At 37.2% G+C, this 24,833-nt stretch overlaps 1 protein-coding gene across 1 annotated transcript in view; it reads right to left on the bottom strand.

Moving 5' to 3' along the window:
• Positions 1–2,149: 2,149 nt before the first annotated feature.
• TRIM69 (tripartite motif containing 69) overlaps positions 2,150–24,833 on the bottom strand; it is a 32,888-nt gene continuing 10,204 nt past the window's right edge. Inside the window, exons 2-7 of the mRNA XM_028507576.2 lie at positions 18,482–18,958; positions 17,555–17,650; positions 14,732–14,965; positions 13,935–13,957; positions 13,726–13,850; positions 2,150–2,847 (exon numbers count right to left, since the gene is read on the bottom strand). Coding sequence (XP_028363377.1) covers positions 2,306–2,847; positions 13,726–13,850; positions 13,935–13,957; positions 14,732–14,965; positions 17,555–17,650; positions 18,482–18,958 — 1,497 coding nt within the window. The 3' untranslated portion in view covers positions 2,150–2,305. The remainder of the gene's footprint in view (positions 2,848–13,725; positions 13,851–13,934; positions 13,958–14,731; positions 14,966–17,554; positions 17,651–18,481; positions 18,959–24,833) is intronic.

The following is a 24,833-nucleotide window of genomic DNA, read 5'->3' as shown; positions in this document are numbered from 1 at the left end:
AATATCTTGGTTCTTAGGAGATACTTGCTGAAGTATTTAGGGATAAGAATTATAATACCTACAACTTAATCTAAGGTGGGTCAGCAAAATAACATTAGTAACAATTATATACATACACAAAATCCTGTGGGGTAGGTGTGAGGGAAACTAAGAAAATGTGAGAAAATATTAATAACTGGTAAAGTACTTTAGAGTTAGAAAGAAGGAACAAGCTACATGATGAGTATATTGGAGAGGACAAGATGAAAAATACTTAAAATGACTTCTGGTCTAGATGACAGCATAAGCAGACATGGCTCGTTTCTTATCACAACCACATCAAAATTACAATTAAAATATAGAACAACCGTCACTCAAAACCACCAGAAATTGAGTTGAATAGAAGTCTGACAACCACAGAACTAAAGAAACCACATCTGTTCAGACAGGTAGGAAGGGCATAGACTCGGAATGGGCTGGTCCCTCACCAACATGGGTGGATAAAAATTCAGGAGGGATATCTCAGGAACAAGGAATCCCAATCCCAAACTAGGCCCCAAGCCTACGGTTCTAGTGTCAGGAAGATAAGTCCCCATAACTTTTGGCTGCAAAAACCAGCAGGAATTGAGTCAGTGGAAGAAACTGCGGGAGCACCAGGTAGTTCCTCTTAAAGAACCCACATATGGACTTCCCTACTCAGACTCCCTCCCTCTGAGCTCCAGCACCAGGGTAACAGCTTAAAAGTCACCAGTGGAATAGGGGGGAAACTGAAGTGGCTGGCATCAAGGCAAGCAGAGGTCATTGTCCCTTTTCTAAACCCTCCCCACTCAGAGCCACAGAGCCCACAAGCTGGTGCCATATATGAGACTCCATCAACCTGGCTAACACTGTTTGGCCCACCTTGGAGATCCTGAGAGACTGCCCCACCCAACCTACAGGCCCACCCAAGCTGCTTTTCCATGTGAACGGCTGGTCTTGTCTCATGCTGCACAACTTCCTAAATCCTTTCAGATAACCAACAGCTGGCTTCAGTGAGCCTCAGGCCAAGCACTAGCAGCAGCCTACTTAGATTCACAGCTTGGCTTTGCCTGGGAATCTCCAATCCCAGCACAAGTATCAGCCATCTCAGATTGCTTTATAGCTCTGGCAGGGTGGCCCCTGGCAAAACACGGGTGGGGGCTGACCTTGACCTGTACCACCTGGGAAACCTCAGGGCCAGCACACCCAGTGGACAGCTACAAACCATGTTGGAGCACCATTATTTTGCCCCTGTATAGCTTATGTCAACAGCAACCACAGCTCAACTACAAGAGGAGGGTGTACTCATCCCACAAGAAGGGTGCACCTCAAGAACTCAGCTTGGGTAATAGGGGAGGCTGTGCCACTGGACCCCATAGGACACCTACTACATTAGGCCACACTACCAAGACACGGAGTCAGAGCAGCACACAGAAACAAACACAGGGAGGCTGCCAAAATGAGAAGACAAAGAAACATAGCCCAAATGAAAGAACAGAATAAAGCTCCAGAAATAGAGCTAAATGAAATGGAGATAAGCAATCTATCAGATGCAGAGTTGAAAACACTGTTTATCAGGATGTTCAAGGAACTTAGTGAGGACCTTAGCACCATAAAAAAGATCCAGTCAGAAACAAAGGACACACTAATTGAAATAAAGAACAATTTACAGGGAAACAACAATAGAGTGGATGACACCAAGAATCAAATCAATGATTTGGAACATAAGGAAGCAAAAAAACAACCAACCAGAACAAGAATAAAAAAGAATTAAAAACAAAAACAAAAAACAAGGATAGTGAGTGTAAGTGGCCTCTGGGACAACTGCATTGTGGAAAAGGTATAGGGATTAAGAAGCATAATTGGTAGGTACAAAATAGACAGGGGAACGTCAAAAATAGTATAGGAAATGGAGAAGCCAAAGAACTTATATGCACAACACATAGACATGAACTAAAGGGGGAGGGGGTTGCTAGAGGGAATAGGTGTACCAGGCAGAGGGGTGCAAAGGGGGAAAAACTGGGAAAACTGTAATAGCATGATCATTAAAATACACTTAAAAAACTAAATTAAATAAATAAAAACTAATTTTTCTTCTATAAGTAGAAAGAGAAGAAAGATGAAGGGAGGGAGGGAGGGGAAAGAAAGACTCAAAATTCTCTTAGGAAACTGAGAATGCAATTCAATTTGTGAATCCTCTTTTCATTATTCCAGTTCCCCATAAATTGGGAAAAGAAACCAGTGAGATTGGGAAACTATTTCAATACCTCTTTAATAATGCTTTGAATTTACACAATAGTATGACTAATTACTGTGGATGTAAGATTTGTAATGGTTGTTTATTCTGCCCACCATCATTGAGGCAAGGGCAAAAGTAGGGATAAAGTTTCTCCGTGAAAGTGCTACTAAAGGTGTAAATGTGTGTCATGGTTTTGGCATTGTAGAAGGACACCTGCCCTCCTTCATAATGTAGATATATGCCCACCTTGTCGAGGTTGTTAGTCAGTTTCATGCTGCAAGAAGGCAAATCCAGAGCCTTTAGATCATTTTGGTTCCTTAGTCTTAAAAGCCAGAATCCTTGCTCGGGAGTTAGAGGACAACTACCTTTTCTAATGATGGATTCTCTGACAACTCCAACTGTCCACTTTGTCTTCTTTGCTACTCCTACCTCCCAGTACCATTTTCCAGATGTGAAGCCTTTTGAGCCCAGCACAGCCACACTTGAGTCAAATCTCTCTGGATCATCGGGCATTACCTGCTTAAGGTCATCATGCCACACACTGGTTCGGTCTTTGGAGAGCAACAAATTTGGGTGCGCTGTTTTAGGGTCCAGAGTTAATGGAGATAAGCCTAGTAAGAAAATGAGAGCAAGCAGGGCATGGGGGGAAAAGCATGAATGCAGTTTTCTGTAGTAAAAGGCAGTATTTACATAAACACCGTAATTTATCTCCCCATGCACATGTACTCTCAGGCAGGTAATTACTTATATATAGTCTTTATTACTTTGGTACCTTTGTGGCTATATTCTAGACATTCTTATATTTGTGGTAAAAATCAGACTGTATTCTGAAGCAATTCTCTAATAAAGAAAACAGTACAAATAATATACAAATGATAAAGAGGTAATGATTAGATAAGTTTGTCCTAGAAAAGCTTTTTAAGACAGTAACTATTTCAGCTGTGATATAATATCTCTGAGATGTATTCAGGATGCTTTAGATAAACAGAGGCAAAAAAGGAATGGATTAAAAGCAATAGCTTCTCTGGCTGGTGTGGCCCAGTGGATTGAGCGCCAACCTGGGAACCAAAGGGTTGCCAGTTCAATTCCCAGTCAGGGCATATGCCTGGGTTGTGGGCCAGGTCCCAGTAGGGGCACATGACAGGCAACCACACAATGATGTTTCTCCCCCTCTCTTTTACCCTCCCTTCTCCTCTCTCTAAAAATAAATAAATAAAATCATAAAAAATATACAAAGTTCAGAGGCCAATGGTGAGAAGTTTATATTTGGTTTACTAGATAATGAGACTTTTGAGATCTAGAATGGTTAATGCGACTGCTAATTAAAATGTGGTCCACACTGTGTGGTTACCAGTCTGGAATGAGATGGTACTGACATCAAGAGTTAGCTCTTAGAAACATTCTTAGCAATCTGACAGAGTAATTTTATGTCACTGAATTTAATAATTTAAAAAACTGGGCTTGTACTTTGTAACCTTTGTTTTTTAATTCCACTTCTTCAAGTAATTTATGTTTTATTCTACAAACATATCAATCCACACCATGTTGAGATTTTAAAAACTACCCCTTCATTACACTAGTTTTATTGATTTATAATTGAAAATAATGTGTAAGTTTAATCACAGGTAATTTAATAAGAATTGGTTTAAACAAATGAATGGGCAGCAGTATAAAAAAGAATTTCTGAATAGAGAGAGGTTGGAAACATACCAGCAAAAAGATGACACAAATTCTATGTGTGAGATAATTGAATGCTGGCACAAAATGTGATAAAAGGAACAAAAACTATGTATGTTCATATCATGGACAGAAATGCACATATACGTACATTTGTTGTTAATAGACTTATTTATCCTTGTTATATCAGTCCAGTCCAGCTCTCTCTTCCCAGAAAAGCCTGAGTCTTTACCATTATCCCAAGGATTTCTTTTTCTAACAAGAGATTTTGAAGAATCCTGAATTTCTCCATACAGGCTGAATCTTCTCTCCTTCACATACCCCCATCCACCTTGGGTTGTTACTCTTTCCCATGTGAGGACTAGGGCTTCTCTGGAGGTATTAAGACTTCTTACCAATCTAGTTAAAGCCCCAGTCAGCTCTTATCTCCAGGCTTCTGATACCACCAGCTAGGTCAGTCTGCACTGGCTCTGAATATTTCCTAGGAGTCAGCATTGGGTCTTCTCTTTTCTCCTCATGCAATATTCAGTCCAACAGTAAGTCCTGTCAGCTACATCTTTAAAATATATTCTGAGCTTACTAAGAATATATAGAAAGATAACTTCAAAAATACCACTGGCCTGGAACTACTGCAATAACTTTTTAACTGTTCTACTTCCACTCTTGCCTATCTGCAAAATATTCTGCCTGTAACATGAATGAGCTTATCCAGTTCTTCTACTCAACACATTCTTATGCTTTTCATCACCCAAGATAAAATGCAGACTCCTTACAGAGCAAACAAGGCCTACATGGTTTACCCACCTCTCTGACCTCATTTGCTACCACATTGCCCTCATTTACTTTGATCCAACCACTTTGCTTTTTGGCTGTTTCTTTTTCTTTTTTTAATTATATTTTATTGATTATGCTATTACAATTGTCCTAATTTTCCCCCCTTTGTCCCCTCCACCCAGCACTCCCTACTCCCTCAGGCAATCCCTTGGGCCATAGTTCATGTCCACTGGTCATGCATACAAATTCTTTGGCTACTCCATTTCCTATACTGTACTTTACATCCCTGTAGCTGTTCTGTAACTACCTATTTGTACTTCTTAATCCCCTTACCTCTTCACTAATTCTCCCCCAGCCACCTCCCATCTGGCAACCACCAAAATGTTCTCCACATCCATGATTCTCTCTTCTTGTTTGCTTAGTTTGTTTTTTAGATTCAATTGTTGATAGATATGTATTTTTTGCCATTTTACTGTTCATAGTTTTGATCTTCTTAAATAAGTCCCTTTAACATTTCATATAATAATTGTTTGGTGATGATGAACTCCTTTAGTTCATTATCATTTCTTGTCTGGGAAGCTCTTTATCTGCCCTTTAATTCTAAATGGTAGCTTTGCTGGGTAGGGCTAAATGTAGGTCCTTGCTTTTCATGAATTTGAATATTTCTTGCCAGTCCCTTGCCTACAAGGTTTCTTTTGAGAAATCAGCTGACAGTCTTGTGGGAACTCCCCTGTAGGTAACTAATGTCTATCCTCTTGCTGCTTTTAAGATTCTCTCTTTATCTTTAACCTTTGGCATTTTAATTATGATGTGTCTTGGAGTGGGCCCCTTTGCAATCATCTTGTTTAGGATTCTCTGTGCTTCCTGAACTTGTACATCTATTTCCTTTACCAAATTAGGGAAGTTTTCTTTCACTATTTTTTCAAATAGATTTCCAATTTCTTGTTCTTTCTCTTCTTCTGGCACCCCTATATGTGAACATTGGATAGCTTAAAGTTGAGTGAGTATGCAGGGACTTCATCTGTTTTGTTTTTTCATATATCTTCAAAATTTGATACTGTTCTTAGATATTCAAGTAACTATTTGTTAAATAAATAAGTGAACTTAAAGTTTTGATTGAAACCGTGGCACCATCTAATTCCACTATGCCTCATATTCCTAGTATCTTTAGCCCAAACCCAGAATATAGACTCCTCCAATGATTTATCCTCTTACATGCTCTTGTCCTCATTATTGTGTTCTTTACTTCCTCTGCCTTCATGTACTCTCCTGCTCTCATCAAACCCTTTTCACTCTGACCTTTGGAACTAACTACCCTCCTAATGAACTCTCATGCATCTTCAGTTTACATAATTCTCTCATTACTTCCTTACTCTAACATAAACTTGACTGGTTCTTCTTCCAGAAACATAGCTGTTGAAAGTTCAAAAGACTATTTTCTAAATTCGAATGCCAGAGATTCAATGGCCAACACTGCCACTTCCAGACCCCTACTCTACTCCTCATCCTTATGTAAAAAAATCACTTTTCATTTAAGATGTTTGCTATTCAATTTCATATTACCCTCTGTCTCTGTTTCATGCTATAATGTACAAACTTCCTGTTATACTCCCTGCATTTGGGTTAGCTTTACTTCTCTACCCCGATTCCAGCTCACCATCTCAAATAATTTCACTATCTTTGGATCTATAGCTACTTTTCTACTCTTGTGGGTCCTTGACTTCACTGTTAATGACTTTTGACTCCTTTTCAACTGTTCATGTCAATGACCATATTCTGGACTTCATAGTCATCAGGAACTATTCATTCTCTAAAATATTAAACTCAGATATCCCATTATCTTATTTTTTGAGTTTTTTCACTCTCATTTCCTCTTATAACAATTGCTTGACTTCATTAATCTAATTCCTAATTTCTCTTTATTATCCTAAGCTATCTACTTCATGGCTTAAAATCCTTTCCCAAATAGCTTAGCATTGGCAGTTTTGTTGTCAGTAACTTCAACACATTTATTTTATTTTCTGCAGCACCTGTCATGCAACTCTCCAAATCTGGATGTACCCAGTTATTCAAATTCACACCCCAATTTGTTACCACTGCAGGAAGAAAAAATCACAAAATTATATATATAGATACCACAACAGATTCATTATTTCCACTTTATATTTGACCATCAGCACTGCCCAGAATTCCTATATTTACCAAATCAAATCATCACCAGTTCCTCACAACAGCAATTTCAAACCTTCAACTCCCTCTGCAAACCTCTATTCTACCACTTCTCTCTTTATTTTTAGGATCCTGATGTCATTTGTTAAGTTGCACAATAATGAGATTAGCAAAATTATAAAACAATGCCACTCATTTTTTTTGTTTTGAAAAATAGAGATCTCTTTTAATAGTTTTACATTATGTTCACATACAGTAGGTTCATTATTATTTTTAAATGAATAAATATTTTAAAATTTTCCTAGTTTTAGTCCTGGCTAGTGTGGCTCAGTGGACTGAGCATTAGCCTGAGAACCAAAGGGTCACTGGTTCGATTCCCAGTCAGGGTATATACCTGGATTGCAGACCAGGTCCCCGGTTAGGGTCATGTGAGAGGCAACTGGTCAATGTATATCTCTCACACATCAATGTTTCTTTCCCTCTCTTTCTCTCTCCTTTTTCATCTCTCTAAAAATAAATAATAAAATCTTTAAAATTTTTTTCCTGGTTTTAATTTCTAGTACAATGAATATTGACAGCGATAACTCACAAATCAAAAACCCTTTGGAGTTCTAAATAAGTTTTAGAGTGTTACAGGGGCCAGCATTCAAGAAGCACTGTTCCAGACTGTACACTCTGTGAGGGTGTAGGTTGCATTTATCTTGATCACTACTCCATTGTACCTGGGAGATATTTGAAAAGTGGTTGGCAATACTTGTTGAAAAAGTGATTGACAGAATGACTGTATGACTGAATGAATGATATTCAAAATGGACCTTGTCAGGCATTCCAGACAGATAGACAGTCTGATAAAAAAGTCCAGAAACAAGAAAGTAAAGATTTTAGAAAAAGAGTGCTCGCCCTTCCCTTAGATCTCACTCATTTTTCCCTATTTTCACCAACTTTCCCCTTTCTTATAGCAATGATTTCTGCTTTTATACAGGCTGCTTCCCTTCAGTATGTTTTTAAAGTCCTCTTTTTACTCTGCTCCCACATTCACACCTCTCCTACTTAGTGAAACTTTTCAAATGAGTGATCTGCCCACTTCACTACTGCCTCATTGCAAATCACTCCTGAACCCTTCACAACATAACTTCTACCCATTCCACTCTTTTGAAATGGCCCTTACCAAAGTCACCAGTTGTTGTTAAACATATCTTTTCCAGTAGTTTTCTAAATTGATCTTCACATTTGATATGAATGATCACTCCCTCCTCTGACAGTGTATTTCCTTAGATTCTATGCCAGTTTCAGTTCTTGGAATTCTCTTGCCAGAATTCATAATCTCTTTTGGGTGCTTTATTGTCCTTTATTTGTTGGTATTCTCTATTATGTGCTCCCTTTTTGACTGTATGTTATCACTTTCCTTTGGAAATCTCATTTACATCAATAGCTTCAGCTACTTGACTCTATATTTATTCCAGCCTTGGCCTCTCTCTTAAGCTTAAACTGGAATAGCACCTATTGGAATATATTCACTTAGTTATCCTGTAGGATCTTCCACATGACATGACCATAATTGAAGTCTACAATCCCCTCCAAAATCTGCATCTCCTATATTTCCATCCTTGGCATCACCTTCCTCATCCCTTACCACTAATTACTGTCCAGTATATTTCAGGTCCTAGAATTCTTCTCTGGAATCTATTCTTCATTTTCCAGTACCTCCCATGCCTTTGGCTTAGATCTTAATAATTTTTCGCCTAGATAGCTACCACAGACTCTAAGTTTGTCTTCTACTCTTTTGGGAGCAGAAACTGTTTTATATTTTTCTATGCTTGGAACCCAACCTAGTGCTTAGCATATAGTAGGTCCTCTTTAAGAGCATATTGAATGAATGAGTAAACATTGGTGATATTTTACTGATACACACAAAACTAAAGGAAATATGTTAAAATATTTTAAATTAGAATTGGTAAAACTACAATCAGCAGGCCAGGCTGCCAGTTCTATAAGTAAAGGTTTCTTGGAACACGTCAATGGCCATTCATTTACATTTACATATTGTCTGTGGTTGCTTTTTCACTACAATGGCAGAGTGAAGTAGTTTTGACAAAGACCATACAGCCCACATAACCCAAAATATTTACTCTCTGACCATTTACAGAAAGAAAATATCAGCTCCTTTCCTAAAGCAACAGTCTCTATTATAAGGCAGGGAAGGAGAGAATATGAACATACAGAATAAGCAAGGGCCTAGAAATAAGTATGAAGTATATTTTACCAGGGTTTGATCACGGTTACATTGTTAGTAAAATAGCCATATATTAAATAAATCCCATTTAATTTAGATGTGAAATCTAAATTAGATGTGAAATTATAAAAAAAAATAAAGAAAATCAATTTGTGGTTTAAATGATTGCTAGAAGTAAAGTTTGATTTTACAGGGCAAAGAGTACAGGAAGAAAAACACAATATTATCCCAAGACAGCTAGAGTAGAGTAACACAGAGAAGGGAGCTGCACACAGACTTTTGAACATCTACAAAACGATTCCCTCAAGACTATGACTGAGTATTGATCTTCAGTGAAATTCATTAGGGTCCGAGAAAGAATATCTAGAAAGCAGTAGGCTGAACAATTTCTAGAGCTCACACAAGACTGGTAATAATTTTCAATCTTGCCAGCCAGAATGGAAAAATGTCATAATATATGGAATACCAGGCAGAGGACTCAGAAAGGTGTTACCTTAGGAAGTGGGCTAAATTAGCCCTAGTTTAAAAGCTGCCATTGAACTACTTCAATAAAGCTTGAAAGCTTCAACAAAGCTTAAAGAAAGTATCAAATAGAACAAAGTTATTTTAAATAACTTAATTACATGCCAAAGTTAAATCCAATAGGGCTTAAAATTAACAAAATCCAGCAAACATCAATGCAAAATTGATCATGTTTGATATCCAATAAAAAATTACCAGCCAGAAGAGACAACTCTCCCATGCAGAAGAATTTCAAATAATTTATGTAAATATGCCATTTTCAAGGAGAATGCGCATAACTCTCCACTTTTTAACTGTGGGCTCTGCATAGTAACTTCCTTCTGAAGAGAGCAGTATGGAAAGTGGAGGGAAAGAGTAACATTACAGTGGAGAAACCTGGCACTCACTGCCTCAGCTAGGTGATTAAAACCAACATCAATGGTCATAAATCATGTTGACAGTATATGTACTTGATATGATATGATATGATGAAAATGGCACTTTTAACTATGTGGCCTTCCTTTTAATAACTTATAACCTTGATCTTATGAGAAAATGTCAGATAAATTGCAATAATGTGGCATTCTACAAAGTACATGACCAGTGCTCCTTAAAAATGTTGAAATAAAAAAAAATATGTCAAAGTCATCAAAAACAAGGAAAGTCTAAAAACTGTCACAACCAAGAACTTAAAGAAATACGACAACTAAATGTGATATGGCATCATAGATGGAATCCTGGAACAGAAAAATAAAATTAGATAAAAAGAAAAGAAACCTAAAGAAACTATGGATGTTATTTAATAATAATGTATTAAAATAATAATACATTAATATTAGTTCATTAATTGTAAAAATAAATCACACTAAATATAAAATGGCATTAACAATAGGAGAAACTAGGGATGAGGTCTATAAGAACTTCATGTACTATCTTCTCAGTTTTTCTGGAAATCTAAAAATATTCTAAGAAATAAGTTTGTTAAAAAGAAAAAAAAATTATGCCCTGGCTGGTGTAGCTCAGTGGATTAAGCACTGGCCTGCAAACCAAAAGGTTGCGAGTTTAATTCCCAGTGTAGGGCACATGTCTGTGTTACAGGCCAGGCCAGGTCCCCAGTAGGGGGCGCACGAGAGGCAACCACACATTGATGCTTTTCTCCCTCCTTTCCCCTCTGTCTAAAATAAATAAATAAAATCTTTTATTTTAAAAAAGAAAAAATATTACTAGCCATGCAAAGCAGCAGGAAAATATGACCCATAGTCAGGAGAAAAATCAAGCAATAAAAACATATGCAGAAATAACAAGGAGGAATTAGCAAAGACATTAAAACACCTATCATAAATATCTTCCACTTGCTTAAGAATATAAAGGAAAGCATGAACATGGTGAGGAGAAAAATGGGAGATATACAAAGACCCAAATGAAACTTTTAGAAGTGAAATGTATCTGAAATGAAAAACATCTTGAAAATAATTAACAAAAGATTAAGCAGTGAAGAAAAAATGAGAGAACTTGAATAGCAATATAAACTATTCAAAATGAAGTACAGAGGGTAAAAAGAGCCAAAAATTACTGAGCATCAATGACAGGTGAACCAATATCAGGCGGTCTAACATATACAAATTAGAGCACAAGAAGGAGAGAAGAAAGGGGGATAGATGAAAAATACTTGAAGAACTAATAGCTAACATTATTTTGAATGTGATGACAACTATAAACCCATATATTCAAGAAGCTCACCCTGGCTTGTGTGGCTCAGTGGGCTGAGTACTAGCTTGCAAACCAAAGGGTTGCCAGTTCAATTCCCAATCAGGGCACATGCCTGGGTTTCGGGCCAGGTCCCCAGTTGGGGACATGAGAGAGGCAACCACACATTGATGTTTCTCTCCCTTTCTTTCTCCCTTGCTTTCTCTAAAAATAAAATAAATAAAATCTTAAAGAAAAAAGAAGATGCTCAATGAACCACAAGCAGAATGAACACAAAGAAAATCACACCAAGACCCAGTATAATTAAACTAGTAGAAAGAAGTAACAAAGAGTAAATCCTAAAAGTAGCCCCCAAAAATGCATACAGAAAAATAAAGATAAAAATGATAATAGACATCTCATTGGAAACTAAGCAAGTCACAAAACAATGGAGTAATATTTAAAGTACTGAAAAAGAAATCCATCAAACAAGAGTTCTATTCAGGGAAAATATCTTTCAAAAAATAAGGTAAAATAAATTTTTTTTTCAGACAAACAAAGGCTGAGGTAATTCCTCACAAGCATACTTGAACCATAAAAAATTTAAAGGAAACTCTTCCAGCAGACAGAAAAATGATATCAGATGCCAGATAAAAAATACATAAAAAATAAAGAGTGCCAGAAATTGTAAATATGTGAATGTAAAAGATATTTCTTCATTTAAAAAATTTTATTTAAATGATAATTGACTGTTTAAAAATATATGGAGTTTATAATTTGTAGAAATAAAATGTATGACAAAGGGTAAAGAATATAAAAGTATACTGGTGTAAATTTTTTACGCTACATGCAAAGGGCTGGTACTTGCAGGTAGATAGTATGGGAAAGTAAAATATATATTGTAAAATGAAAGAAACTGAACATGTAAAAAATATGTTTAAATAAAATAAAGAAGTAGAGATAATAGGCCACTAGTGAAGATGAAAGGGAAAACTAAAAGACATGAGCAAAGATATCAAAACACCTGTCATACCTATCTGATTTGCCTCTTGCTCACCCCCAGCTGGGGACTTGGCCCACAACCCAGGCATGTGCCCCGACTGGGAATTGAACTAGCAACCTTTTGGTTTGCAGGTCAGTGCTCAGTCCACTGAGCCACAGCAGCCAGACCAATGAGGTTTCTTTTTTTCACTTAATCCCTTCACCTTTTTCATCCAGTTCCCCTACATCCCTCTCCTCTGACAGCTGTCAATCTGTTCTCTGTATTTATAAGTCTATTTCTATTTTGTTTGTTTACTTTGTTCATTAGATTCTACATATAAGAAATCATATGGTATTTGTTTTTCTCTGACTGGCTATTTCACTTAGCATAATGCTCCCCATGCTCTTGCAAAGGTAAGATTTCCTTCTTTTTTATGGCTGAGTAGTATTTCATTATGTAAATGTACTACAGGGTTTTTATCCACTTACCTACTGACGGGCACAGACAACAAAATGATGATTACAAGAGGAAAAGGAGGGTGGGGGGAGATAAAAGAGAATAAAAGTAGGAATAAATAGTGATGGAAGGAGACTTGACTTTGGGTGGTGAACACACAATAAATACAATATACAGATGGTGTATTATAGAATTATACACTTGAAACCATATAATTTTATTACTCAATGTCACCACAATAAATTCAATGATTTTTTAAAGTGAGTTTCTTCTATGTTAATTACACCAGAGTAAGACTGATTTTTTAAGTGTCAATTACCTGGAAAAATTGTTAACAGGGATAGATTTGTGATTTTCATTAAGTCAGTAACTACTACTAATAATTAGTCTATATGAATTCTATAAAAATTATATTTAGAACTTTTTAATTTTTATAAAGATTTATATTTAGAACTTTATGTTCTTGAAATACCATTTGTATTCATTTGTCCTGCTCAATTCTTTGGTATCTGCAGGATGAAAATAACTTAGTGTTCATATTAGGCACACCTATTGAAATTACTGGTTTTCTTGTATTGTGCTATAGATCTCTAAATAATCTTCTAAGATATTATACTCTACATTAACATCAAACACAAGACTTATAAATACCCTATTACATTCAAAGAATATGTACAATAAATTTCCATGGCAGAAAAGCTCCAGGGATCTATGTAACTCATTTAGAAAAGCAAGATAAAATATTCATTGTCACAATGTATATAACAATTAAAACAAAATCATAGGCTGAGAGGTAATTCTTGTATCGGACTCTATTTGCCAGTAAAAAGCCATTAATTCTTAGGTCATAGTACCAGAAAAAATTCAGTCACACCAACTAGCCTTATTTTGCTAAACTCGATCCTTCCCCCATCCCAGTCTCCAAAGTACTAATTAAGGCCACAGAAGTGGTCCCACAGATGAAACATACATTAGGAGCTTCAGGAACCAATAGCTATTATCCACCGATACCTGGAACAAGAATGGACTGCATTTCCCTCCACACCATGTACTGGATGGGACCTTTGTACAGCCCTGGGTTCAGCTTTTTGGAGATAAGCTCTCTGGGTGTCAGCATCGTTATTCCTTGCTCCAAGCTGGAAGGGACATAAATCATTTATTTTAGACATCCTCCAAGGACTGAAGGTAGGGTACTAATATCATATAAAAACACCACCTACCTATCCAAGAAAGGTGTGATGTCCTAGAAGAGGAAAGGAGAAATAGAAAAGTTAGATGCCTGTTCATCGACTGCAGAAATTTCTTAGGTGGTACTGGCCCCCACTAGAGTTTAATGGTCAATACTGGAATCCTGTGCAGATGGTCCCCATTCCATCGCCACCTTTCACCCTTCATGTATGTGTCTTTCTAATCTGCATCCTTCATCTAACCCAAGATAAATTGGCTTTATCTTGCTCTAATTTTCTAGTTCTCTTTCACATGGAAGAAGAAAGAAGTTAAGATTAAGCTATACTTACCTATACTGCCACATAGTCTCAAGAGAAAAACACAATAGGTATTCGTACCCCAAGACCACTGTTTCTTAGTCTGGGTGATTAAACTGCTGAGTGTTGAGGTGGCAACCAAAGCCACTTTAGAAGTGAACCTTCAGTTAGCAAAGATTGGCAAACAGCTTTTTAAACAGATCTCTTTATAATTGCTGAGAGCCAAAGATACAGCTTAGGTCACAGCATTCTTTTTGAGAAATAAAGCTTCAAAGTTCTTTATGGAGAAATATTAAAATATTAATACAAATGTCATTGATAGCATTTTATTATCTTCTTTTCTAGGAGGATGAAAGTAAAACCTTATAGTGAGTGTAAGGCAAAAGTAGCCTCCTGCTTTTCTCCCAGAGAATCTTCAAAGCACTACAGCAGGTCCCCCCGCCACCTCCCATGGGGAAAAGCTGCTTCCACTTCCTTTCTAACCCTCTTTCCCCTAGTAGTGTACCCATAGTCATGTTAATATGGAGTCTTACTTGGAGAAAGTCGAAGGGGTTCTGCTGTTCCATCCGTGCCTGGACTCTCAGCAACATGTCCTTGACTAGAACATACTGTTCTTGAAGCTGGTTGACATTCAGTTCCATCTGCTCATTCAAGGCTTTCCCCTCTTCCCGGAGCTCATTTAAAATGTCCTTTTCTTTGCATTGAAGAAACTGATGTAGCTTAAAAAACTCCAAGGAGATGTGTTGTTGCAGATGTAGCTTGTTTTCCTGGAAACCTCCATGATCATCACCATGGTAATTACTGAGACTAGTTTTCGGGGATGGGGGCCCACACCACCAATACTCACACAACGGGAAATACCATAACAGGAAAATGCATTAAAATGGCTACTGAGTATCCACATTCAACCATACTAAAAGAAGCCCTTTTGAGGTGGAAACAGAGACTTAGCTCCATCCTTCTCAACTAGTTTAATGGTTCAGGATGAAATAGTCAAAAGTGACCTACAGGTTCTTATTACAGTACTGAGGTGGTAAACAATGCCATATTAAATAGGACTTTAGGGTTAATTAAACATTCTAGAATGAATGATAATACCCTCCTACTCCAAAGTGGAAACCAATATCTACTAAGTGATGTTGTTAGATAGGGCCATAAGGAAGCAGAAAGAAGTGTCCTTATCAAGAATTCAGATCATCAGAACTGGGGGGATGCCATACCTGCTGCCAGAACAATATAAAAGAAGAGATGGGAAATGTCTGAAGCACTAAAATTGATAACTGATACACTTGCAGCTTTTAGGTGATCTCAACATCCTCATGGGTGACCCATCTGATATTCTGGCTTCTTGGTTCCTTATTCTCATTTTTAGTGATTTCCACCTTTATCTGCTCATTCTCTTAATTACACTGAGGATTTTATCATCCCCAGCAATTTCACCATCTCCAAAATTAACTTTTTATACTCATTTACTCAGGTACCCCTATTGCAATTGTTGGGTCTCACTGAAACCTGTATATTCACCCTTTAATTTCTATTCCTTCAGCTTCTCCCTTTATGTCCCCACTTATCCAGCTTTGATTCCATGGTCCATCATTGTCATTGCTTTTAAGATAGGCTTAACTCTCTTTCCTCTAGGTCACACTTTTCCAGTTTTTCTTTTACCTGTTTTACCACTGTTTCTGTCTTATTTGTTGGTTCTAGAGTTACTTATATTCTGTCTTGGGCTCTTTTCCATTCTCATTTTACACTCTTTCTCCAAGTAATATCCTCTTTTCCCGCAGCCTAAATGCCATCTATTTGCTGACTTCTTATCTAGCCTAGTCCAACTTCTAAGCTCCAAATTCCTATACCCAACTATTTATTTGACATCTACACTCACTCCTAAAATCTAACGAATCACCCCATCCAGGTTATTTTTATCTCCAAAGCATACACTGAAGCTGTTTATTTCTTTCCATCTTCACTGCCTTTCTAGGGCAAGCCACCATCATCATTCCCTGGGATCACTGCAGTGGCCTTCTGACCATTATCCTTGTCATTGTCTCTCTCAATTCATTCTCTGCACAGCTACCAGACTGAAGTTTTCAAAACGAGATTAAACCATATCTTATTTAAACCTTTTAATGGCTTCTCATTATTCTCTGCATGAAGTCCAAAATTTCTAACATTTATCTACAAGGACCTACATCTTTGGGCTCACATCTGCCTGTTCAGTCTCATCAGGATCCAGTTTTATTGGCTTTCTCTCTGTTTAACATAACAGCTGACATCCTCTCTCAGGGCTTTTCTGTATGCTCTTTATTCTTTATAGAACGTTCTTCCGAACACTTCCTTCATCTTCTCCTCACTAGTTCACTTAGATAAGTTGCTTACCCTTCATTTCTCAATAATTAGTAGGTGACTTTTTCAGGAAACAGCCCTACCTCAGTCTAAATTAGGTTCTCCATTTATATGCTCTCATAGCACCCTATATTTTAATTAAAAGCAATTATCACAGTTGTTATCTTATTGCTATTGGTGGGATTATTCATTAATATTCATCTCCCAACTGAGTGGAATATAGAATCTAGCCTAATGCCTGACCCGCTCAATAAATACTTTTTGAATGAATGAATTTTAACTGTAATAGCTGACCTAGGAACTCTTGCAACAGGAACAAGATTGTTTACAGGCATCATTATTTCCACCTATTCTTTCTCTCACTGTATATAATACTTCTTTCAGATGCCAAACACCAGAGAATACTCTCCTCCATAGAATAATTAATAAAAAAAATAGAACTCCCAATTTAGCCCCCCAATCTAGGGACTGATTTGCCAAGTCTCTAACCACTAATGTCCTAGAGCTCCTTTGAAAGTATAGGCAATAGTGTTACTTTGTTAGGGGGAAGCTAGGCAAGATCAAATCAGATGATAAAAGCCACCAATCTGAGAGACCTTGTTTCAGAGGTAGACTGGTTGTAAACCCAAAGAAAAGAAAGGTGTTTCTTTGGACATAGCTATCTTCAGTTGATTTGCCATATGTAAATTTCTTATTTTGCCAGTAACCAAGAGGAAGGACCAGACAAATCACAACCCCACAACAATCACCCAGTAACTGAACCATCAAAAGGATCAGCATATTAGGGGAAAGGCCAGTGTGCTCTCTCTCTCTGTTGCTCCACTATTGGGAACCTACTCTACTGCTATACTTCTTTCTACCCTATTGTGTCCATTTTTTTAATTCTATAGCCCAGGTCTCTATAGCCCAGTGTGTTGATAATGTATGTATAGGCACATTTCTACTCAAATAACTAAAGTCATAAGGAGGGTATATTCTAGTTCTATCTCATTACCCCCTACCCTGCCCCTCACCTTGTAATCAGCAATAGCATCTTTCTGCGTGTTCTTCAGGGCCTGAAGTTTCTTCAGGGTTGCCTCCAGTTGACCTTTATAAATGATAATCTCCTCCTGAAAATACCACATAGAATTAACCCAGACTGTTCCGAGAGATGAAGGGCCATAGGGGGCATCTCCCTCAAAGCCCTAGTATGTCAAAAAAAAAAAAATCCAGCTTTTGCTGCAAAAGTCTTTCCTTTCTCCACTGTCATAGTTTCTGTCTCTTCCAAGAATTTTGAAGGAAATTATAAGCAACAGAAAAACTCAGGGGTTTTTTTTTTACCTTCTTAGTAACTACAGGGGTTTGAGAAATGTAACTACTATGTTTTCTACTGTAGTTGTGCTGTTCTCACTATACCTTTATTTACATTGTTCTCACTTCAAATACTCATTTCTTCCTTCTGCCTATCCAAATCCAAATGATTTCCCAGTTCAAACTTTCTTTCACCATATATCCCCTGAATATTTCAGTTTTCTATCATCTTTTCTGAAATTCTGAGCATTTATGAATTACTAAAGTGACAAAATTTAGCTGTCAGTAGTATACTATATTATATTACTTCTGTTGTTTTATTCATTTTGGTTGAATTTCAAAACTCTCATAACAAGAGCAATACCTTTAACATTCACATTTTACATGAAGTTTAGTACAGCACTGTCATGTCAAGGTTTAAGTAAATATTCAATTGATTGAAAGACTAGGCCACAGCTCCTCCACTACTTTCCTGTATCAGCACCTCTAGAGAAAGAACACTGTAAGATATATTGTATTTTCTGAGCATTCTGAGCTTTCTAATAATTATCTGAAAAAAAGATGAATCATCTGGAAGAGATAAGAAGCCCTACGAAAGATTTTCCCCACAGCTTTCCTCAGGTATTGTGCAAGACCCGGGGCTCACCCACCATGAAGAAATGGACAGCATCAGAGATCTGCAGGTACTCTTTAGATGGTTCCACAGACAACTGAGCATCTTTGCATTGAAAGCAGATCAGCTTCCCTTCTGGCTTACTGAACAGTTTCAGGTTCTCTCCATGTTCTGGGCACTGTGGATAGCCCTTGAGTAGGTGTAGTTCCTTAATCTTATCTATCAGCTTATCCAATACAAGGTTGAATGTACAGTTGTTATATTGACATGTCATCTTACACTCAGGACAGAATGTTTCCTGTGCTTTTTGCTTCCAAAAGTTTTGAATACAGGCCTGGCAGAAGTTGTGGCCACAGGTTAGCATCAGTGGATCCTGGAACCAATCATTACAAAGTGGGCAGTGTAGCTCCTTAGTAATATCTTGTATCTGCTCTTTAGAGGGTATCCGTGTGATCAAATCATTCACTTCGGTGTAGTTGTATGGTTCAATGTTGGAGGAGGATTTGGAAGATACCTTTAGGGAAAAAACAGCTAAAATGAGTTCTCTTTCTAGCTGTCCACCCCAGGATAGTGGACTCCATTCCTAAAGAAGCTGAGAATTGGTGCAGCCAAAGTAAAAGCACCCTAATCCTTTCTATGAAAGTGACCCAATAAATTTAGTGTTTTGTAACATCATCATTTATTACTACTTTCAACCATATTTAAACTTTAATAGAGAGCCAAGACAAAAGAAGAAAGAGTACTCAACCAACGAAATATATTTTGTTGTGCATCCCTCCCTTCACTTCCTTTCCCCATGTGTCAGTTGAAAGTTAAGGGCTCAACAAATTAATTAGGAGAATGGATGTTTGCCCTTACAGTAAGTGAGGTTACCACTTTGCTTAAGGTAACTTGTCTGAATCTCTACTCTTATAATCCGTCCTCTACCCCACCACTTGATAGAAACTGCTTAAACCTTGCTGTGGAGTTTGCAAACACTCATGTAATGACTTGCTCTCAATCCTCATTCTCTTTGACTTAATGAGTCAGTCCTTTGGCTCTTGTGGTGCAATACTGTCATAGTTCTCCTACCTCTGCCTTGGCTGGTTTCTCTTCCTCTTCTTACTTTCTTAAGTGTAAACAATCACTGTGATCTGTCTTTACCTCTCTTCTGGTTCTATTCTCTCTTCTTACCAAGTGAGCTATTCATTCCCATTACTTCATGTACAACTTCTATAGAGGTGACTCCCAAATCTGTATCTCTGAGGTCACATCCCTGAGCCCACAACTGGGTCCTTCAAGCTGGAACAATACTGAAATAGAATTCATATTTCCCCCTAAACCAGTTCCTTTTCCCTACTTCCTTGTTATCATACCACCAATATCCCATTTGTGAAATCTGAGTTATTTTTCGTGGTTCCTTTCTTCTTTTCCCATCATCTAATCAGTCGTAAAGTCCAGTTAATAATGATTGCTAACCCTCCTCTGCCTCCAAAATCTTCTGTTGACTTGAATAGTCTACCAAACATTTTGTGGGTTTATTTTAAAGGGCCGTAGAATTCAGAATTCTCTACAACATGTTGCAAACTAATATTTATAGTTTATTTCCCATGATTTTTTGTACAGTGAAAATTTTAAACTTAACATCATTTTACACATTAACAGTTCATTCAAATTCCATTTAACCAAAAGAAAACAAAAGGGTTTTTTTTTAAGACTTATTCCATTTTTTGTACTAAGTTGAGTGGACAATTCTATGGAAGTGAAGAGAGAAATAAACCTGTTTATTCTCCATCCCCTCAATATGTGCTTAGAAGATCAAACTCAGAAAAATATGCCCATCAGGGAATATCCAAGTACAAAATATAGTACATTTTAAGCCTATCAGGCTGTCTTAAAAAGTTTAAAATTAGATGTATTCCATATAAGGTAAAACTTGTGGGAGAACCTGGCCAATTGAAAGTGACTTAAGAAAAGGGTTGCCTAGCAGAGCCAGTTTTTAATTCTAGTGAATGCAGTACGTTTTGGAAACAGAAGCAATTTAGGAACTTTATTGAATGTGGTTTTTTTTTTAATACATTTAAAGTACATTAGTAGTTGCCAGGGCTGGGGAAAGAGGGAAATGAGGAGTGATTATTGATGGGTATAGAATTTTTTTTTTGAGGAGAGGGATGTGCAGTGAGAAAAGAAACTTTATTCAGCACAAATAGCTCCATTGTGATACAGCACAGCTGTGGAATAGCTAGATAGTGTTACGGCTCAATTATGAAGCAGTACCACTGTGAAACAGCATGGCTGTGAGGAGGCCCTGGGGCCAGGCCCCTCTTTGGCTAGACAGCTCTGCTCTGCTCTCTTCCGCTCTGCTCCACCTGCTCTGGTCTTGGTCTGGTCACTGTGCTCCACTCTGCCCTGTTGGAATTTCTTTTGAAGGTGATAGAAATTACCTAGAATTAGATTGTGGTGATGGTTGTACAACTTTGTGACTATGCTAAAAAATCACTGAATTGTACACTTTAGAAGGATGAATTTTATGATATGAAAATATATACTTAATGTTATTGATTGTTGATTGTTATTTAATCAATTCATCTTGCTGCTTGAAGTTTTGCCAACTGCCCTGACTTTCAAGAATATGTCTTATGCTATAAAACAAGTGATTAGACCTGGCTGGGGTGGCTTAGTGGATTGAATGCTGGCCTGTGAACCAAAAGGTTGCTGGTTCTATTCCCAGTCAGGACACATGCCTGGGTTGTGGGCCAGGTCCCTGGTTGGGGGTGTGGGAGAGGCAGCCAACTGATGTTTCTCTCTCCCATCTATGTTTCTCTCCCTCCGTTCCCCTCTCTCTGAAAATAAATAAAATCTTTAGGGAAAAAACAGATTATTTTAATCATATTAGCTAAGATTTACTCAGCATTCACTGCAAAAATGGTTTACGCGCATTATTTTATCACCATAACAGTCTAGCCCACAGGCTCCAGACCCAGCAGCCAGCTGTGGTGGCTTATCCTAGCAAGCAGTCACCACTTAGAGAAGACAGCAAAAGGAATTTATCTGATTACCAGTGACATTTAAGTATTTGTGAATTTAAAAATTATAACTGCAGTTCTGGTTCATGATTGTCAAAGAAAGCAGAGAACATAGGGTTTACAAAAGGTAAACCCTAGGGTTTGGGCAGATATGAAAACTCATGCTTTGTAAACTTTAAAATAGGAGCTGGAAATATAATGGTGAACAAAACAGTTGTTTCCTGCTCTCACAAAACTTAAATTTTACTGAGGAATATAAAATCAAACTAACAAGTAACAAAGACCCATTCGAGATGTAGTGGTTTCAGCAAGACCTCAGTTTCCTTCTTTCTGCCCTTGTAATTTAGACAGCTGTTCCTTTCAGATTTTCATACATTACTGTCATAACTCTCTATCGTGTTGACCCTGCTTTGCCTTATATCAGTGGTACCTCCAGAAAAATACTTATTTGGGGCAATGTTAAATTTTGCTGCAGTTTTATGCTACCATTTATGTTTGTTATAAGCAAATTCATCCTCTGAATCCTGAACAGAGTTGTATCATCAGATTAAACAAAGCTGGCCTTGTACTTGGGTTGCTGCATTGTTTAGGATTTTTCTAGGTGGCAAACTTCCAGAAAACAACCTTTGTTATTGTATATAGTGGGGGAAAAGTAACTTTACAATTGTTCATATGAAAATAATGTAATAATTAATAAATAATAATACAAGAATAAACTCTGTGTTTTGCATAATCACAACTATAAACTTACTTTTGCCCCACCCTGTACACATATGTGGAGCTGTGCTCACCTTTGGTATCAGATTATTATATATGTTTGTTCAAGCCATCCTTTCCTACTGAATGAAGCCCAAAATTCATGGCAAACAAGTCTTCTGGATCAGACTGCTGTTGGTTATTTGGTGTGGAGTAAGGGCATTTAGCATGCTGACTTGCTCATCACTTTTGTACATTGGCAGTTTTGTCACAGATGTAGCACAGAAACTCCACTAGAACTGCAAGGACAAAGGTTATTTGTTTCACATGATCACTACTGCAGCAGAATGGCCTGTGTCATTTCCTTTTCTTTTTTTAAATTAACTAAGCTCCTTACTTTATTCGGACTTCCTTAGTTTTGGGTTGGTTTTTTTTTTTCTAAATTTTTAATAAGGGAATAGTCCCAGTGATGGGACCTTTTTTTTTAAGACTTTATTTATTTTTAGAGAGGGAAGGGAGGGAGAAAGAGAGAGAGAGAGAGAAACATCAATGTGAGGTTGCTGGGGGCCGTGGCCTGCAACCCAGGCATATGCCCTGACTGGGAATCGAACCTGCGATGCATTGGTTTGCAGCCTGAGCTCAATCCACTGAGCTATGCCAGCCAGGGCCAGACTTCCTTAGTTTTTCCATGATATCCTTTTTCTGTTTCAGGATCCCATCCAAGCTGTCATATTACATTTTGTAATTGTCTTGTCTGCTTAAGCTCTTCTGAGCTAACATTTTCTCAGACATTCTTTGTTTCTGATGATCTTGACAGTTTTGAGGAGTACTAATCAGATATTTGTAGAATGTTTCTCAATTTGGGTTCATCTGATGTTTTCCTCATGGTTATCCTGGTGTTATGCGTTTTTGCAAAAGAAGCCACAGAAATCAAGTACCATTCTCAACTAGTTCTATTTCAGTAATGAGTAGTCATATTTCTTATGAGTAGTAATATGGTACTACTCATATTTCTTATGAGTAGTACTATTAACTTAAGCAAATTGGCCAATGACTTCATGAAAATTATCTTTGTTTCTTCATAGTAAAAGGACATTTGACTCATAGTTAATCAAAAAACAATTTTTTTCCTCTGTAATTAAAATGTACCATAAAAGACTACAAATTTGCATTGTGGTAGTCAATAGTTTAGCTTAGTATTTCCCTGTTTATCCTTTCTCACCCCTGTTCTTTGAGGCTAAGAATTTATCTAAAATGCTGCACATTCTCTTTTTTTCCACTTAAATTGTGTTTTACTGATTATGCTATTATGGTTTTCCCATTATTTTCCTCTTTGTCCCCCTCCATTCAGCTTCTCTCCTCAGCTCCCTCAGGCAGTTCTCACACCATGGTCCATGTCCAGGAGTCATATATATCTGTTCTTTGGCTACTCTATTTCCTATGCTGTACTTTACATCCCCATGGCTATTCTGTAACTACCTATTTGTACTTCTTAATTCCTTCACGTTTTTCACACATTGCCCCTGCCCCCCTCCCATCTTGCAACTACCAAAATATTCTCTATGTATGATTCTTTTTCTGTTCTGATTGTTTATTTTGTTTTTATATTCAATTGTTGATATATATGTATTTCTTGCCATTTTATTATTTGTATTTTCAATCTTCTTCATCTTAAAAAGACCCTTTAATGTTTTGTTTAGTGCTGGTTTGGTGATGTTGTATTCTTTTAGCTTTTTCTTGTCTGGGAAGCTCTTTATCTGTCCTTCAATTCTAAATGATAGTTTTGCTGAATAGAATAATCTTGGTTGTAGGTTCTTGCTTTTTATCACTTTGAATATCTCTTGCCAATCCCTTCTAGCCTGCAAAGTTTCTTCTGATAAATCAGCTGTCAGTCTTATGAGGGCTCCTTTGTATGTAACCTACTGCTTTTCTCTTGCTGCTTTTAAGATTTTCTCTTTGTCAGCTTTCCAGACAAAAGGAGGCTAAAAGAATACATCTCCACCAAGCCAGCATTGCAAGAGATGCTAAAGGGACTACTTTAACAAGAAGAAGAAATAGAGAAAGGGGGAGTACACAGGTACAAAGGGAAAAAATGACAATGAATAAGTACCAATCATTAATAACCTTGAATATAAATGGATTAAATGCCTCAATCTGATGGATAAGAAAACATGATCCACACATATACTGTCTACAAGAAACCCACATTAGGACAAAACATACACACATGCTGAAAGTGAGGGAATAGAAAAAAATATTCCATGTAAATGGACATGGAAAAAACCTAGGATAGCAATACTTATATCAGACAAAATAGACTTCAAAACCAAGGCCATAAGAAGAGACAAAGAAGGTCACTATGTAATACTTAAGGTAGAGTCCAACAAGAGGATATAACTCTTATAAATATATATACACCCTAATAGGTGCACCTATATATATAAAAAAATTTTGGAGGACTTTAAGAAAGAGATAGATAGCAATACAGTCATTGTAGGGGATTTTAACACCACACTGTCAACAATGGGTAGATTTTCCAAACAAAAAAATTAACAAAAATATTGTAGCATTGAGTGACACTCTATATCAAACAGACTTAATTGGGATTTATAGAACATTTCACCCCAAGGAGCAAAATATGCATTCTTCTCAAACACACAAGGAACATTCCCAATGACAGACCATTGT

Source organism: Phyllostomus discolor, chromosome 1, assembly GCF_004126475.2.
Source record: "Phyllostomus discolor isolate MPI-MPIP mPhyDis1 chromosome 1, mPhyDis1.pri.v3, whole genome shotgun sequence".
Lineage (NCBI taxonomy): Eukaryota > Metazoa > Chordata > Mammalia > Chiroptera > Phyllostomidae > Phyllostomus > Phyllostomus discolor.
Note: the sequence above shows the minus strand (reverse complement) of the source record. Positions and strands in the feature narration are given on the sequence as shown.